Source organism: Aptenodytes forsteri, unplaced genomic scaffold (assembly GCF_000699145.1).
Source record: "Aptenodytes forsteri isolate BGI_AS27 unplaced genomic scaffold, ASM69914v1 Scaffold605, whole genome shotgun sequence".
NCBI classification, from domain to species: Eukaryota; Metazoa; Chordata; class Aves; order Sphenisciformes; family Spheniscidae; genus Aptenodytes; species Aptenodytes forsteri.
In genome coordinates this window covers 491,180-509,728 of record NW_008794427.1, presented here as the reverse complement: position 1 = coordinate 509,728, position 18,549 = coordinate 491,180, and the positions used below count along the sequence as shown (strand labels likewise).

General features: G+C 41.8%; 1 protein-coding gene across 1 annotated transcript in view; it reads right to left on the bottom strand.

The window, feature by feature from the left end:
* The window catches only part of ADAMTS17 (ADAM metallopeptidase with thrombospondin type 1 motif 17), a 205,812-nt gene that overhangs the window by 144,802 nt on the left and 42,461 nt on the right, over positions 1–18,549 (bottom strand). The window contains exon 6 of the mRNA XM_009289472.2: positions 7,186–7,229. Within this exon, the coding sequence (XP_009287747.2) occupies positions 7,186–7,229 (44 nt within the window). The remainder of the gene's footprint in view (positions 1–7,185; positions 7,230–18,549) is intronic.

Genomic DNA, 18,549 nt, shown 5'->3' with positions numbered 1-18,549 from the left:
ACCAGTTATTTTTTTTTTTTTTTTTTTTTAACAGACTGGATGGAGGGGAATAGATTATGTATATATGGCCTTTGTTTGTATTTTCTGTTTTACTTGTCTTTCCAAAAGCAGACTGGTCAGCTTCACTGTGGTTTCTGCTGGGTTTTGTTTTCTGGCTCTCACAGACTATTGTTTCTTTGCAAGATTTTTAAATGTTTCAGTGATTTTGAATGCTCAGGTAGACAGCTTAATAGACAGGTCAACTGATTTTCAGAAAGTACAAAGGACCATCCTGAGGATATCAGGCTTTCCAAAGATGTCTCAGGTACCCCAAACCAACTAGTCTCTCTAGAAAAAACCTCAGCCAGGTTTTTGACAGAGGCCCAAAGGAGGGTTGCATGTCTCAGACAGCATATAAGAACAGGACCAGGATCCTGACCCCACTGAAATCACTAACAAAACTCTCACTGAGTCCCGTGTAAGACAGATTTTCCTCTGGTCTTTAGCTGTGAGCCTGTGAACAGCTGTGCACATGCGAAGCAGCTTGGCTGAAGCCATGTCCCTGAAACAAGAAAGAAGGAAAAGCGCACACAGGACACTGAAGTGAGGAAGAGCAAGGGTTACGGCACCAGGAATTCCCAATTACTTGAGTGGCTATGCTCATCCCAGTGCTTCTATTAAAATTTATGCAATCTTATATTACACTCACTTGGCACACAAATTTTTAGCGGGAATTTGGAAGAGGAGAGATTGCTAGCTGGTGAAAAGAAATTGGAAGGTCGTTGTGGGTAGGGTGGGGCCTGAGAGATGGTAGTGATGAATATGCCCAATAGCACTGTCTGGGTTGTGCAGCCGAGCATTTATTTCCTAGCAACCAAAAGGCAAGGGAGAAAGTCTTCCACTGCACTGTACCATGGCTCCCTTTGGTTTCATAAAGCCAGCAGCCTGACTCTCCATTGCCCTACCCAGCCACAAGTGACAAAAATTTGCAATGCTGCTAGGTCCCTTTCTTTTACAAACACCAAACCAACTTGACAGTGTTTCTTTAAGGGACATTTTAATCTACAGTATATTCATTTCAATGCATTAAAGTGTGTTTGATTTTGCTCCGAAGGACAGTCCCAGCAAGGCTTTTGCTAAAACGAGGCACTGCTTCTCTAATGAATTGTTTTAAACAGCAGGTATTTCTATTTATTCTGGCATCAAATAAAAACCCGCCCTGGAATATACAGAAACATTCAACACGAACCACTATGGAAAATGTTTTTAATGTGAGAATTCCTTTTCTTTTCCACTCTCAGAAAACCAGCTAGTCTTTTCCCTTTCCTTGGGGATTAATTCTCTGTTGTGACACTGTTAGGGGACTGGAATCAATATTACATAGGGAGGAAGGTTTAAATGAACAGTACACAGTACAGGCAGGACCATCCAGAACGGTTACTTGCTGCGGACAGGAGGCCACCCGACTGCACAAGCAAACAGCCAAGGAAAAGGTAAAAATGCGCAGTCCTTTATTCAGGTGTTTTACATGGAATAAAAAAAAGGATGAAATCTACTTGGAGACATAGACCAAATGTCTCATTTGCAAAACCTGGGCATATTTGGAAACACTTTACTATGATAAACTCATAAGAAGAAAGCAGGGTGTAGCTACAAGGGGAGGGAAATTGGCTAATAGCACCATAATATGCAGCTCTCTATGACAGCACTTTTCACCCATAGCTCTCTACACACTTTTGAAAGAAGGAACAGACTAAGATACGAACACACTGGTACAGCAGAAGGATTTCATCTGTGCAGTCACCCAGCAGCACAGTGGCAAAACCAAAACCCAATTTCCCCATCCACATATCAGTGTTTGGAAGACGCAAGAAAAAGGACACAAATTATGGAAGGATTTATAAACTTCAGGACTCTCAGTAAATTATCTTTGAGCCTTTTAATTAAAGCCAGCTAGGGGATGGGAATGTTTTTCACAAAACATCGATTCACTTGTGGAAACAGCCTGGAAAACTGTGTTTCTCAATCACCTTCGCTCTGATGCTCGGTTTTCTCCGGGCAGCTATTCCTTCAACTAAACCTGCCCATCTGCAGTATATACGCTATACTCTGCTTTCTTTTCCCCGACATCAAGCCACAGAAAAGCACATGTGACTGCAGCAGAGGTAAAGACGTTTTTAACCAGGGCAATTTAAGGATATTTAAGACACATTCTCATTTTCCATTTTCCAATTCCACACTGCCCCCACTTTTATTATTAACTGAATACAGGGAAGCTTCAGCTTGGATCTGGGGTAACATGTACACTGAGGAATCAAGGCCAAGCTTTGCCTTGAAATATGCAGGATCATTCCTAACTAACCGTAAAGCTGCTTATTTGGCACCAGCAGTGGAAATATTGAACGAAAGGGGCATTCTCAATCTGCTTATGTCACAGAAAGGTTGGATTCTGACAACGTGCAAGGCTCCAAGCTGCAGCCTGATATTAATAGCTAGACATTAAACTCTCAATTTGGCTGGCTTAGAGGCAGCTCAATTGGAACAAAGATTTTTCTGCAGGAAACGGCAGATCTGGTTAGAGTCACATCACGAGAGATGAGTCTGAAGCAGCAGCAGACTGCAAACTTTTTGACTGGTGTGTGACAAGGCTGTCTCGCACAAAGTGAACCTTCCCTGCTCAAATTGCAGAGTGTATCGGAGGTCCCGCAACTGAGGCTGTTGAAACACAATTGTTGCAAATGTATTGCACGCAGGCATATTGTTTTCCTTCTGTCCACCTCCTTTTGAATCCGTTCGTTCTTAGGGCTAACTTACACAACCAAGTGGGACAATGAGCATTAACAAACTATTTCTTAAACAAATGTGGTTCTGTTTCTTGATGCAGCCAGTGGGGTATCACCCCACAAAGACATACCTACATATTTTCTCCATTTTTGAGCTTGTTTCAGCCATTATGTAACCTTCCACACTACCTTGGCAGCTGGGCCAAGAAAATTTGAACGAAGTCCCCAGAGCAACTGGTTTCAGTGAGAGGCCCCTGCCAGAATACAAATACAAACCTCCTGCTGCTGTTTTCTCTCTGTGTCTGCATGGCAGGCAAAGATTCCAGACAGGTTTTTCAATATAGATCTTTTTGAGCACAAATGAACACCTCTTATAAGCCATTTAAACTTCATAATCCCACTTCCGAACAACAGCTGGGCCTCAATACTTCCACCAGGGAAGGTTTTGCTTCCATATTTCCCACAGTGTAAAGAAAATCAAGGCACTGTCACTAAAAACCCCATCACCTCCAGCACTTTCAGTCCTCTTATTTCAGTACATATAATCTAATAGATGCTTTATAGTCTCTTAAACGTGACTAAGCAACATTAGATTCTGGACTTGTATTGCATCATATGCTCAAGGACATCACACTGCTTTATATGAGAACTTCTTAAGCCATGCAATCTCCTGTAGCTTTGCACTCAAAATCCTCATTTCATAGAGGTAGACAGAAGCATTCAGAATGTAAGTGACTTGCCAAATGTCACACTGTGAGTCAATGCCAGAGCTGGGAATAGAAGTCAGGAGTCTAGAGTCCAGATTCTCTGCCTTATATAGAGCAGTAGTCTCAGTCTCCTAGTTTACGAGAGTGCCTGCTCACCAGAAAGATGTTTCTTCCTTTACAGGATGGCAGTGTACCACATTGCAATCATAGAACCATAGAGGAAGGGACCTCTAAAGGTCATCGAGTCCAACCCCCCTGCAATAAGCAGGGACATCTTCAACTAGATCAGGTTGCTCAGAGCCCCGTCCAACCTGACCTTGAATGTTCCCAGGCATGGGGCATCCACCACCTCTCTGGGCAACCTGCGCCAGTGTTTCCCACCCTCAGGCGTAAAAAATTTCTTCCTTATATTGAGTCTAAATCTACCCTCTTTTAGTTTAAAACCATTACCCCCAGGGATGGGGCATCCACCACCTCTCTGGGCAACCTGTGCCAGTGCTTCACCACCCTCAGCGTAAAAAATTTCTTCCTTATACCTAGTCTAAATCTTCCCCCCTTTAGTTTAAAGCCATTCCCCCTTGTCCTGTTGCAACAGGCCCTGCTAAAAAGTCTGCCGCCATCTTTTTTATAAGCCTTCTCTCCTCTAGGCTGAACAACCCCAAGTCTCTCAGCCTTTCTTCACAGGAGAGGTGTTCCAACTGCAATGGCCAACTTCATCCATAAGCAGGTATAAAAACACATATGCATCTGCTGAGACCATGTTCTTCATATATAAAAACAAAGTATAATGCAAGAAATGAAAGCAAGTTGCTGTTCTAGAGAACTCTGGGGAGTGCTATAACCTCAGCATCACCATCAAGACCAAATGCGATGTCATTCTTTGGACGAGCTTCTTGCTTTCACAAGCAGTCTTGCTGATTTGGAGGGGACTATCTGGGAGCTGGAGTGAGGAATAGGAATCTGGCAACAATACAGATGGCCGAAACATCAACATAATCCTTCGTAAGCCAGTATGGTATACCAGTGGGCATCAGCCTACTTTGATTGTTGCACTTGTATTAAGCCCAAGTAAATGCCATGCTACACTGCTACTTATATAACCCATGTATATATACAGGGCACAGAGTGGTGGCTAATAAAAACCTAATTTTCTACAATTGACACCTATTTTCCCCTATTCTGACTAAGGAGGAAAACTGGAGAATCTTTCACACAGTTAAAATTTAGTACTACTGACATAACCACTTTCTCAACCCAGCTGCATGCCACGGAAGTACATTCCTTAATTTGTTCTTCCTCTGCTGTGACACATATGCAAATGACACAACAAGGCCAAATTCCCTTCTGGTCTAACATCTGTAATATGAATGGATTACATATGAGCTAACTTTCATCAGTAAAGAAAAATCACATAGTTATATCACCAATACAATACCTTTGGCAGAGAAGGGGGAATGAAGCTAATACAGTGCTATATCCATCCACAGAAGGCAGAGACAATGATCTCTATATAAATCACAAGTATATGATATATTCAGGGCATAAGACATTGTCCATAATTATCAGATACTATCCTATGGGTTTAGGACACACATAAGGAATCAGAAACATGAAATATCTGTTTTATGGATAGGAATCCATCGAAATCCAGCATTCCAATTTCATATTGCACCACTGCATTACCCAATTTCATATTGCACCATTGCATCACCATTGCAGGCTGATGACCAGAGGAATTGGTTATCTTCTTCAGGCTCTACCTCCAGCCACTAAGCATGAGAAGTATTTCTCAAGGCAGGGACAGATGAGATATCAGAGTACGGTATAACTTGGACAGACTTCATTCAGATTGCAGCCCTACCAGAATAGTTCCTCGTTTTATAGTTTTGAAGAAAACTTTCAAGATATGCTGCCAGTATATACAACACAGAGATAAGGGCCTAAATTGTAGATGATCTGAAACGACTGCAGTAACTCACCAATTTGGGTACAGGCAATAATGCTTGAAAATCAATGTTATCAAAATATTTACTTATTTCAACAGTACTTATGAAAAGATGGTATCATATGATGGAGGATTTCATCTGTACTCAGGGATAAGGCACACTGTCTCTGCGTTCAGACAACAGAAACAGTGGGGCATAGAAAATGTATAAGTGAAGATGCTAGTGCTTTGCTGCCACGTAATGAAACTGTCAGGGGAGAAGGAAGGAAAAGTAGGACTGAAGAGAGCAAAGAGGCCAGGCTGGTTTTGTCCCAGGAACATTCACCTTCTAAATATCTTGGAAAAACTATGCTGGAAAGAGCAACAAATGAGTTTAATCTTTATTGCTCTGATCTTCCACTTTCTCCACCGCAGCCAAAGCCTGCAGCAAGTCGCAGCACAAGAAAGTACTTGGGTATTGTAAGAACAGAAAAGAAGTCATAAAAATATTTCCTTAGTCATGCTGTCTATGGTAATATAATTCCCTGAATAGAGATCTTCAACAATACCGTCTTTAAAAAGGGAAAGAGCTCTGACCTTAGTCAGCATGTGTCTTCCATCAGCTTCTCTGGTTTTTTTTTTACTTCTTTATTGTATCTTACCACAGCCATCTCCAGATGCAGGTACACAGTATAAAAACCTTCCTCAGTGGAAGCGTGTTTTCCATTGGACACAGAATAAATGCATTGTGAGGGATTCCGACTGGAAAGAAAACTTGGACATAGAGGCCGGTCTTTGCTTACGTTTGAAAAGAAAATGTATGTATTTTTCAGCTCTGTATTTCCTCCTTTCACCTGATCAGTCTCCACAGCATAGAGAGGGAAGGACCTGCATTCTGAGATGAGACGTTCGTAGGTAGTTTCAGAGCTCCTGCTGAAGGCCCTTTCCCCCCATGCTCTTCATCACCCACTATTGTTAGCGCAGCAACCCCTAGTCTGAGAGTGTCTCTCTGAACACTGGAGTGGAAGATCTGCTGAAAATCGGGATCCATTCCAAGTTTACATAGAATGTCGGATAAGGGGCCGCTTGACTTTGAGGCAAGTCTAAAAAAGTCATGCAATCATCATAGAGAGGATGTTGAGCTATGCCTCCAAACACTGCTGCTACTGTGGTGATTAAAAAAAAGATACGAGGAGAACAGATACAGTGAAGCTTACTGCTACCTAAGTTAAATAAATAAACAAAGTTTTAATGTGTGGGATGTAAGGACCCTGTGTATCCAGGGTTTGGATAAGATTAAAGGCAGTTAGGAAGTAGGAGGAGTAGGAGGCAGAAAAGAAGATTTAACTTGGCTTTCCTACAATGAGGTATTATTCTTCTCTGGTGTCTGAGTGCCAGTTTGATCTGGGAGTGTTACACAGGTTCTTACAATTGGAAATACATTCATTAGTTAGCAAATTCTTGGTTTAGGTGTGAGAGCACTGAAAGGAGCATTATACAGACACACCAAAAGACAGTTTCCTATCTCCAATTATCTAATTCTACATCCAAAGAAGTAGAAATACTTAAGATTACTTCCTGACCTGAGAGACCTCCAGTCCTTAGAATGGGTTAATATTTAATGGCTTATTTATAGTTCATACCCTGCTCAACTAATTTATATTTGCATCACAAAGGTATACAGAATAGCAAAAGCAACATTACAGCAAATCAAAGAATGAAAGTTTGCCCAGAAAGCTCCTCTTAGCATAGAGGTGGCTATCAAAATACCCTCCCCTCTTCCTTGACTTACCCACAGTGTCACAAGGCTCGTCTTTGTGTACGCAGAAATCTGTCCTAGAAAGAAAAAGAGAACAGAAGTGAAATGTATCCTGTGCCTCCAGACTTCAGGCTAGGAAAAAGCAATGATGCATGACTCACATATCATGAGTGTTGAGGTTTGCATTTTTTTTAAAACTGCTGTGCAGTCTACACGATGACAACACAGATAGCAGCATTGATTGCTTCTGCAAGATCACCAGCAATTATGTGAATCAGCTCCATATACTACAGTCCAATTTAATCGACTTAAGATTGAGCATGTAAAAGAGTACTGCCTCACTCTATGATGTCAGACTTCTTCAGCAACTGGATTAAAACTGAACCTCTTATTTTCACAGAACTGTAACAAAAAGGAGCAGACACCCTGTGATGCAACAGCACCATCAAAAGTGGGAGGAGGATATATGTGGGGACACTGCCTGGAGACACAGAACTGATCATGTATACCCAGAAATTCTCAGTTCTTCAGTTTTTTTCTTCTTCCACTGGAATAGAAAAGGACAAGAAAGAAGCAGGACTAAGTAGAGAAAGACAGATGTTGACAAGGAAGAAGAAAGAATTTCAGGATTTGCCAGGTAACAGCTAGGTGAATTGGCTTAGCTAAACTTATTACAGTCAGATTTGCCATTTTATGATTTGAATCCAACACACAATTCAAGAGGCTTCATTTGGTCTCTATTACTCCCCCACAGCTCATCCAGTCTCCCCAGATCTCATCAAGGCAGGAAGAGATACTACATATGCCACTGGCACCCACAAATCAATGAGGGATCCATGGAGCTGTATTAAACAGAAAGAGAATAAAAAGCCTTGAAGCTCACCATCTAAGTGATGGTGACATTGCTCACATGACACTTCATGTGAGAAGATTTTGTAAATTAGATTCCTCATGACAGAAAAACAAGTGTGGGAGGAAAAAGTATTTTATAACTAAATTAATGGTTTGAATACATTTCAATAAGCACTTAGACCTAAACTTCAGGAGCTATCTTCACCAGACCTGCTTTGCAGTGCTATCGACTATGAAGAGGAGCTGGAGAAAAGCATCACATGTGCTCAAGCATTTCAGAAGTTCCTTAACCCAAGGGAAGCCAAGGAACCATAATCTCTATCACTATGGCTTTCCTCACCCTGTGGGGAGGCTAGTAAGAGAATCATATTAGCACATTTGGAGTGTGTCATTTGAAACGCCTGAGTCCCCGGGGGGATTTTGAGTTTAAGAGTTTGGCAGGGGGAAGATTAAAAATACCTAAAGGTAATACTTAGAGAATACTTAGAGAAAGATAAATACTTAGAAAAAGAAAATACTTAAGATAAAAATAGAGAAAGATTAAAAATACTTTTTTCTTGAAGAAAAATATGAAACTAGAGTTTATAGGAAAAGGGATTTAAGGCCCAGGACTGGCTGATAAACCCAAACCCTTCACACCAAATACCTTTGAAAAATCACAAATCAAGTTGTCAAGGGCTTGGAAGGAAAGAAACAACAGCTATTACCAGCTCTTGTTAAGTAGACATTGAAAACTAACCATGCAATGCAGAAAAACCGTAACAACCATCGAAGTGTTAAAAAATCGGATAGAAACAAAACAAAATCGGAAGCTACGACCACACACCGGCCCCAGCTTTCATTTTTCACTGCAGCCTCACTGTGTCTCGACACCTTGGCATTCCAGCCTTTCCAAAGAAGACTAATGACAGTCTCCTGACGGAGCTGGCACAAGCACGTCTGCTTGAGTTCCCAGAGCCAACTTGACGGAGGTTTATTTAAGGACTTATTATGTTATATAAACTGGTAAATCAAACAGATGCTTTTCTTGTGACAACAGATAGCTGAACTATTAGTAGATGGCAGGAGGCCATTGCTAGAAAAGCATCTCTCTTCAGGGGCTGGCCAGCTCTGCAAATAAAGCACAACAATCCTGCTCCTTGCACTCTGTGTTCTACACTGAAAGGTGTCTGGCACTTTCAGGCAGCTCCCTGGAGAAACTACCACCATGCCATAAAATGAGGCGTCTCGTAAACGATCCAGCACAACTTGCAGACTCTCCTACAGAGGTAGAACAATCCGTGTCTGTAAAGAGAGTGCTGTGATGCTGTCTGGTCAGGGAAGGACTTGAAACAGGTCAGCAAGAAGAACTGAACATAGCTGCCCAATTCACTGCATGTGGGCCTGCAAGTACGAAACCTCCTCAGCTCATCCTTTAAACTGTCATAAACACAAGTCCAAGAGACGCCATCCTTCTATTCAAAGATCTTGTACCAAAATGCTGGGCTTTAAATCATCCGGACCTATTGTAAACATTTTACCCCAAAACTCTGTGGCCAAACAGAAAAGCATAGCCAAACCTTTAGTCACAAGTGAGCTTGGTGGGTCTCAGTCTTCTTCCAAAGGCAAGCAGCCACCCCATCACAAAACCTATATACTGAAACTCCTACAGTCCTTTCCTGGCAATCAGAGGGGAGCCAAAGACTGAAAAGCCATTAAGAAAGATCTATCTATCTCACCTGTGGATCAGTCACACCAGTGAGGTAAGATGGCCCCATCATGGCACTGAAACTGATCTGCTTTTTAAAAGGTTTCAGTATCAGGTCTCTCTCTGGAGCATTTTTGAGCTTGACTGCATCTATATTTTTGAAGTGAGAGCTTGACATGATTCTATAATGATACTCCAAGGATATAAAAAAGATATCTTAATATTCATTGCATGTGCAGAGGTCTCTTATCACAGAGACATAGTTTTCTTAGCAGAATCTTTTATAGAGCTATGTTGGAATAAAACTCTTACTCCAGGAGGTGCAGTTCAAATCCAAGATCTGACCTTATCACACAAAGTCTTGGATAATATATTGAAATCACACGCTGTAGCTGTGAAGCAAATTTACTCTTCACTTTTAGCCACTGACTGAACCAAGCAGGCCATGTGTTCTCATCTTCTAGGGACCTGTGAAATTCTCGGTCATTATCACTTGTGGTACTGTGCAGAGTGTTTCCATTAGCAGACTTAAACAATTCTTCTAAAAAATGACAACAAGTCAGTTGTTTTGTTCAACAAAAATAGCCAGAAAAGAAGAGCTCAGAACTCCTCCTACAGTCACTCTTCCATCTGGCTCACACGAACTGGAAAAAAATACCTAACTGTGCTAAGCTAAATTCTGCAATTCAAGTCCTTCCTGTAAGAAAGAAGGACAGTAGTTGAACTGTGCAACATGAATAAGAAGTATTCTGTTTAACGGCCACTTCCCAGCATCCTTCAAACGACATCTTTTGACCAGTTTAACCCTGCAGGGTCATAAAGCTAAAGGACAGAGGAAACTGATACAGGCAAAAACCTGCCAGAAAAAACTTTGCACATCCATATATACATTTAGTAGCACTATGTGCCCAGTTTCCTTGATGCACATGGAATTGCTTCGTTTGCCCATTTAATGGGAAGGCAAAAGGCTGAAGAAATGTGGAAGGGAGGAGCAGTCTGCAAATGGAATAACTACACCAGTATGTCAGGAAAAAACCCAAGTCTTTGCTTAATGACAGCTCTGAATTCTGTTCCTATCAGTGTTGTGCCATTCTTCACACTGCGGTCACATCACCTATAGTCTAATAAGTGACACAAACACCTACTGCCAGGAGGTGAGGAGAACATCAGAATGTCTGAAGATTTCCTAAGGAATGCAGAAGACAGAAGATCAAGAGGGGGAATGTGTTTCAAATGAGACATGCTTCTAAGATCACTAAGATACAGATTCTGCAGACAGAAGTTATTCTGGTCAGCTGCCCATTAAAATATGAAGTGCATTATCCATAGATGCCAGAGATCTGAATTTCTGCAAGTTCAAAAACAGAATTTGAACAAGAAAAGTCTGATGACTATAGACACCACAACACTATACTCAGACCTTCAGGGCTATGACAGATTATTCCCACTGTTTCATTTATTTACTGAACTGGACAACGATATATCTTATTTCACAGACACAGTATGCCTCTTACCTGGAACTCAATCAGGTGGATACTATTAAAATCCTACAGGAGGGATATTTGCCACCTAGGTAATCTACTTTTGCATACAAATGAGTATATGGGGAACATCAGTTAGAGGTGGAGTTTCAAAAGGCAAGCGTGCCTTGGTGTTTCAAATGAACACAGCCAGATTGGAACCAGAGGGATTTCTTCAGAGGTTGACCCCAAAGAATCTGTTTCTAGTCCTAAAGCAGCTGCAGCTGCTGAAAATTCAGCTTCTGCTTTTTCTGGCGCAATTGCTTGTGCTGGACATGCTGTTGCTCCCATATCCTCTACCACTGGTCCATCTGTACAGTCTGGGGAGGGTCCAGGGACACACACACACACTCTTCCAAAGCCAAGAGCTGAAAACCTCATTTCCCTGATGCAGGAATCGGGCTGCTGGGCCAGAAGTCTTCCAAGCAATGCAGCATCCTCTATGCAGCAGACGCAGGATGGGTTAAGGATGACAAGACACAGCAAGAAAGAAGGAAAAAGACTACAAGTACACACTGCTGGCCTATCAAACAGGAAAAACTCTGCTCTTAATGCACAGCAACTGGCCTGAACTTTCTCACAAAATCTGAATCTAGTTTCTAAGCCAACCAAACCTGTACTTCTCCAGCTATTCTGACTGCAAAACCCTGCAAATCTGTTGAACAATTCTTCCTACAAATTCTTTCTACAGTTCTTCCTCAGATGCCTGAGTCCAACTCATTTAGCCTGACATTATGCATTCAATTTTATAAACTGCAGAGAGACTGCACAGATGAAATGTCCTGCTCATTCCCTCCGCCCCGTGCTTAGAGCACATCAGAAGAGATTCTGTATGCCTCACTTGTCATGCAGGACAACTGGATGCCCAGATGAGTTTAACAAAAATGTTAGTTATTTATTTAGGCCGTGATCCAATGAAACACATGCTTAACTATAACCAGGATGTGCAGCCCATTGACTTCAAAGGAACTATTCACCCTGTCTAAAATGTTAAGTATCTGCTTAAGTGCTTGGTTGGACTACACTGAATACAGAGGAGAGAGAAGGATTTAGGGGAACTGCACACATGTCTGTGAAGGTACATTCTTAGGAACTTTGGTCACCAGCTATTTCACTGAACGCTTACCAAAATCCCATGGATAGTTTGCAATGTGACTATTAACACGAGATTATTACGATCAGAATGGCAGTTTATGCAAAAACATGTATTTCTACTTACATTGTTGGCAGAGAAAAAAAGGCGAAAGAGGTGAGTAATATCAAACTGCAGTACAGACATTTCCTGTCTTAAATTGGGGAAGAACAGGGTAGGAAGCAGTGTTTTTCTAGCACATACAGCATCCATCTTACACTATATTTTTGTGCTCACTTTAATTATTCAGAGATCATTTCTATTCTTCATTTACATCTCAAAGTATGCAATCAACTTAAAAGACCACGGATTTGCTACTCAAAATTTATGGTGACTGCGAGGAACATGGGACTTGCATTGTATTGTGAGGTTGAGCTCAGGTAGTGAAGTTAGAGGAAAAAAGACTACAGGTTAATAGGGACAACACCCTTTTTGCTTACTTTATCTGGGCCATGCCCTGATGTGTTTGATACATCAATAGGTACAGAGCTGCAGGCTGCAAGGAATTTTGCTCAAGTATTCATACACATATTATTTCACATCTGAAATAAATGTAGCAGTTTTCAAACATACAAACTAAGAATGACAATACAAATAAATACAAATTAAGAATGACACCCCTCCTCTATCTCAGCTGTGATACAGGAGAGGTGTTAAAGTAGTTATTTCGTAGGGCAAAGAGAGAGAAAATTAATTTAGTTTATGGTATTCATCTCTCACTTTCTTTAGGAGAGAACTCCCTCAGCACCTCCCCACTACTGGCACACTGTCTGCTCCGCAGGTACCAACTGCCTCTCCTCTCCGACTGTTCAGTTGATTCACGTCTAATTACACACAGAGCACTTGTTCTCAGCTGTGTTCTCAACTCCACAGCTTCTTTATTCCAGGAAGAAGGGCTTATCCTCCAAAACCTCACCTATTTTTTCCACTTATACCAGCTGGTGTGAGAAAAAAGTATCACCTCTGCTACAGCCATGTCTTGCCTGTACACTGACTACGACAATGCTCTGGTTCAGGAGGAGAGATGCTTTTGCACAACCTTGTTAAGTACACACAGAAACAAGACAAATCACTTTCATCTGAGTCATCGGAGCCATCTGAACAGCATGTAGATAGCAAATGTATCATCATCATCATCATCAACAGATCTTTTTCTTGGATTACTGCTAGACCAGATAACCCCATCATTGACTATGGGCCATTATTGGTTGAAGTAAACTGATAAACCAGTCCTCACTATACCTGGTTACAAAAACAGCAGCATCCACAGGAGGGGTGTCATCCCTCGCGCCAGGAACCTGGTTGTTACCAAGGTATTTTGCCCCACCATATTCTTCATTTTGCCATTGACAAAAGCTCTCCAGAGACCTCTCTCCATGATGCCCGATAGACAACTTCGCCTTTTGGAAAAAAAGGGATGCAAAAGAAGAAATATCAGTCACAGTCTTTACATAAAGCATTAGGCCTCTGATGAAATATCAGAGGCTCAAAGATATAGATGTGATAGAATGAAAAGTGCAAAACCAGCTTCATCTGAGCAGGTGAACTAGGAACTTTGGAATCCACACTGACTTCTGTCATTTGATCTATAGAACAAACTATCAGCTGGCAGCAGTCATAAGCTTCTAATACAGCACTACATTCAAAAGTCTCGTAAGTCTGGAAGTTATATATTCGATACCAGAGCCATATAATTTTAATCTTTGTAACAGTTAACTCCCGAGACTGGTTTGCAACTGTAAGTGGGCAAAGATTTACCAGGAAGGATAAATAAAAGGACTGTAGCTCCTTTCACTCCCACAGCCCCCTATACTTCCCACCTTTAATACTGCCTGGTGTAGTGTGGCAGGCACTACTTAAGATTTGTGACCATGTGGCCAGACATGCCCCACTTCCCCCCACCCCACCCCAGCACGAGGATCCTGCTCTGCCTGTGAGACTACCACAGTACAATTATAGCAGCAGGGTAAAAATGAGTTAGAACTCACAGGACGATTGCGGAGCAGGACTAGTTTGGTCACTCGAATGCTGACTTTAATTCCAAGACTTTGATGTTGAAACATGTTGTACACCTGTTAAAATGCAAAGGAAACATCCACAGTGGATCAGTAACAATACCAAGACCTAGTAATAGTTGAAGGAACTAATTGTGACTGAAATTAGACATTTGCCCTTCAAAAAACTGACCCAAAACAAACCCAAATGGGTTGTGCTACTACACTAAATAAAATAAAGAATTTTTAAGAGCTACTGTGTTACCACTCTAACAGTTCCACTACTACAGCATAGCTAAAACACTTGCAAAACCACAGTAGGTTTGCTCCTACCACACTGCATTTGGCTTCACCACCTGACCAATTCATCGCAGACTAATCTGAGCAAGATTCAGCATTCAAGGACAAAAAACATTAAAAAACAAAACAAAAAATACACAAGCTAGTTGCAGAAAGAAAAATACTTTTAACTGGAATAAACAAGAGAAAAAGGGTTGCTGCGCAACAAAGGAAAGGAAAGAAATATTCCAAAGGAACTCTAAACAGAAACCAAAGTCTCAGGAACATGGATATACATTATGAAGCATCCAACTAATATGGATCTTCAGCATTTAAATATCAGAGATATCTGAATGCAAGATGAAATAATGGTGTGTTTTAGACTTCAGGAAATAGAATGGAAAAGCAATTTCCCTCTGTTATTTTCATATCTTATATAAAAGAATAGTAATAAGGCAACACATAATGACAGAAGCCTCAGGAAATACAAAAATAGCACCGGAAACTACCTTACTACTTTCTCCAGATTTTGCATTCCAGCTCAGATACTTCACCTTATTTTTATAGGTTAGAACATAAGATCTTAATTGGTGCCAGAATTTTATTCCACCCATTTCTCCATGTACAAAAGCTTTAACTAGACTATATCAAAAAAGGGGAGGGAGGGGCTTATTTTAAAGAAGTTTAAAATACCCCATAACCACCTTTGGATTAATATTGTATTCCCTACTCAGTCAAAAAAATAAAATCAAGACCACTGAAGACAGACTCTTGACTAATGGGAGGCAGGATTTGGCCTCAGGTAAGCTATATTCCTTACTCACGTCTCGTTTGGCTAGAAATATCACGCAAGCTCAGCTAACTTCCTACAACAAACCCAAGACATGAAAACATTTTGAATAGTATGTTTTCAACGCTTGGTATTTTTCCTATTTGTACAAATACTCAGGAATGTGCTCAGTGTAAGAGTGTTTAAGCTCTTTAGTGTTTGGGGTTGGATTTAAGCACACATGTAAATGTTTCCTATAATTTAGGCACAGATTGCAAGACAGACACTACTCAGTATTTGACCCACTGACCTTCAGTACAAGCACAATAAGCCATTTATCTTCCCTGCGGCTGGTATACAAATGCATATAAGTGCTGGTACTATTTACTTAGCTCGGGGGTATGTTAGTAGAGTAGCTAAGGCCTCTCACTACAGACCTGGGGAGATAAACTTGACACTTGCAGAGAAGGGATCTGACAGTTGACCTATCTGTAAATGAAGACCTGGACATTCAGCTGAGAGGGTCAATGGGGCATCATGCTGATCAAGTCAATCTCTCGTGTACCACTACAGAGACTAACAAACATTTGCATGTGATGGATGCCTTTGATTTGCCTAGCTCACTGCTAGCTCTGACCATCCCATAAAGTTTCTACTCATAAAACGAGAGTACGGCAAACAGGTTCTTATCATTAAGCCTAATGGATGATGGTGCTTGCCTTTCCATCAGAGCAGACAAGCTGCCTGCCTCCAGACCCAGCACAGAGAGATCCAAACACCACTGACTTCAAAAGGTAGTTTTGACTGGCAAAACTTGCATAGCAAGAACCAGCTGCTGGAGAGTTTAGCATGTCACTTTGAAGGCTGTCAGCCCCTCTTCCTTTTCTCTTGTGCTCTCCTAAGGATAACTTCAACTGCATTTGTATTTGCATCCATCAGTCATCACAGAAGAGCCCAACCTAGCTAGCAGCAGCAACAATTGGATACTAAACCAAAAAGACAGGAGGCATGCAAAAGAGGCTTTACTTTGCTTGTTTATTCAAGATTTGTTTGCTTATTCTCTTAAATGGAGCCCAAAGAAGCCCCAGATTGATGGTAGTTTGTGTTGCCTAGTAGGAACAATAACCTTTCCCTCTGGTAAATAAGCCTGACTGGTACAAGTGGCTGTTCTACTTCAGCACAACTAAAGCGTTCAAACACAATGCAACTAGAGAAGAGACAGACCCTTTCTCATCAGAGATCTGCTCCAGCTAGCTCTGCTTCCATCCTCCACTCTGAATGCCTCAGAGGCTGAACCAGACTTTTCAGTCCATGAGCTCTGACTGGATTAAAAGGGAGACGCTTGCTTCAGTGCAGTCAGACTGGTTCCTTTGCACTGCAATCAGTACTTTAATGTGTGTCCAGGTAAACACACTGTAACTTGCCTGACACCACAGTGCTGGCCTACCAGACTCTCATAATGACAGGATGCTGATTATCGCTGCGGCACAAATCCAGGTGTATTAGCAAAAAGTGTTTCTCCTGATGTTTTAGGATAGACAGTGTGCAGAATTTTGAAGATGTGGTGCAAACAAAAGCGGCAGTGCATATTCTGGCCATGCTTACGAGTTGTTTAACTACAAGGACGAATCTCTACGTAGAAGATTTAGTACTGGCAAAAGGCAAGAAAGTACGACAGCTAACAATACCCACATGTTGGGGTAAATAATTTCTTCATGAAGTTTCAAAAATTTTTCTGAGATGGATAGACAGTTGCCAGAGGAAGAGCAATCATTTTTTTTCCATGTTTCCTACAACTCTGCACTGTTTCTCAGGATTTAAAGTGTGATCATAATAAGCTCAGCTGAAGAAGACATTAGCACTGTGATTTAAGATGGTCCAGCACCAGAACTGCAGGACACTGTCAAAATATCGCATGTACAGTTTCCAATCTTCTTTCATGAACCAAGCTGAAGAGTAGAGAGACATCTGCAGCTTCATCTGCCTTCACTGATTCTTCTATTTCTTTTCCTGTTAGCAAAAAGCCCCCTGTAAAGTTTTATACAGAAAGGTCTACATAGATTTAGCTGGGAACTGTTCACAACCCACCCACAAATAAACTTGTCTTTCAAAATGAGCTAAGATCTGCAGGCAAATTAGCAAGAAAACAGACCTAAAAGTGTGCCTGCAAATTGGTCTGCACAAGCAAACATCACCACCCAAACAGCTCTTACTCATTAACCAAGTGAGTAGAGGACGTATATTCTCATCACTGTACTGAGAGGACCTTCTCAATTAAAACAGAGTGCAAGACAGTTCTGCACAAGTGATTTGCCCTTCCATTTAGCCCAGACATAGGACTGTGAGATGGAGACACGGAGTTTGAGATTGAGAGGCAACCAGCCACGTGGCACTTGAGCTTCTCTGACTAGATGCCTGCCAGACCCCACCCAGCTGCTCTCTCACAACCTCTCCTCAACAGGACAGCAGGAAAAAATAAGATGAAAAATTCATGGGTCGAGATAGAGTTTTACCAATTACCGTCATAGGCAAAACACACTTGACTTGGGGAAAATTTAATTTATTGCCAATTAAAGTAATTTGTATAGAGGGAAACAAAGATAAATTAAAACAACACCTTCCCCTCACCTCATCCCACCACTTTTTCCTAGGCTCAGCTTCACTCCTCCATTCCTGACTCCTCTACCTCTTTCCCCCTTACCCAGAGCCGTGCAGGGGGATGGGGAATGGGGGTTGTGGTGAGCCCGTAACAGTTTCTCCTTCCTCCTCACACTTTTCCCCTGCTGCAGCATGGGTCCTCTCCATGGGCCACAGTTCCTGTCAGGAGAATCTGTTCCAGTGCAGGCTCCTCTCCACAGGCCACAATATTCTTTGGGGAATAGCCACCTGCCCCACCATGGTCTCTCCGCAGGCTGCAGGGCAACCTCTGTTCTGGCACCTGGAGCACCTCCTCCTCCTCCTGCTCTGACCTGAGTGCTCACACAGATTTTTCCTCGCACTTTTTCCTTCACTGCCCATGCAGCCTTTTGCCTTTTCTTGAATATGTTTTCACAGAGGCGCGAACAGCTTTCCCGATGGGCTCCACTGTGTCCTGCGGTGGGGCCATTGCAGAGCCGTCTGGAACCAGCTGTGTCTGGCATGGGGCAGCCCCGAGTCTCACACAG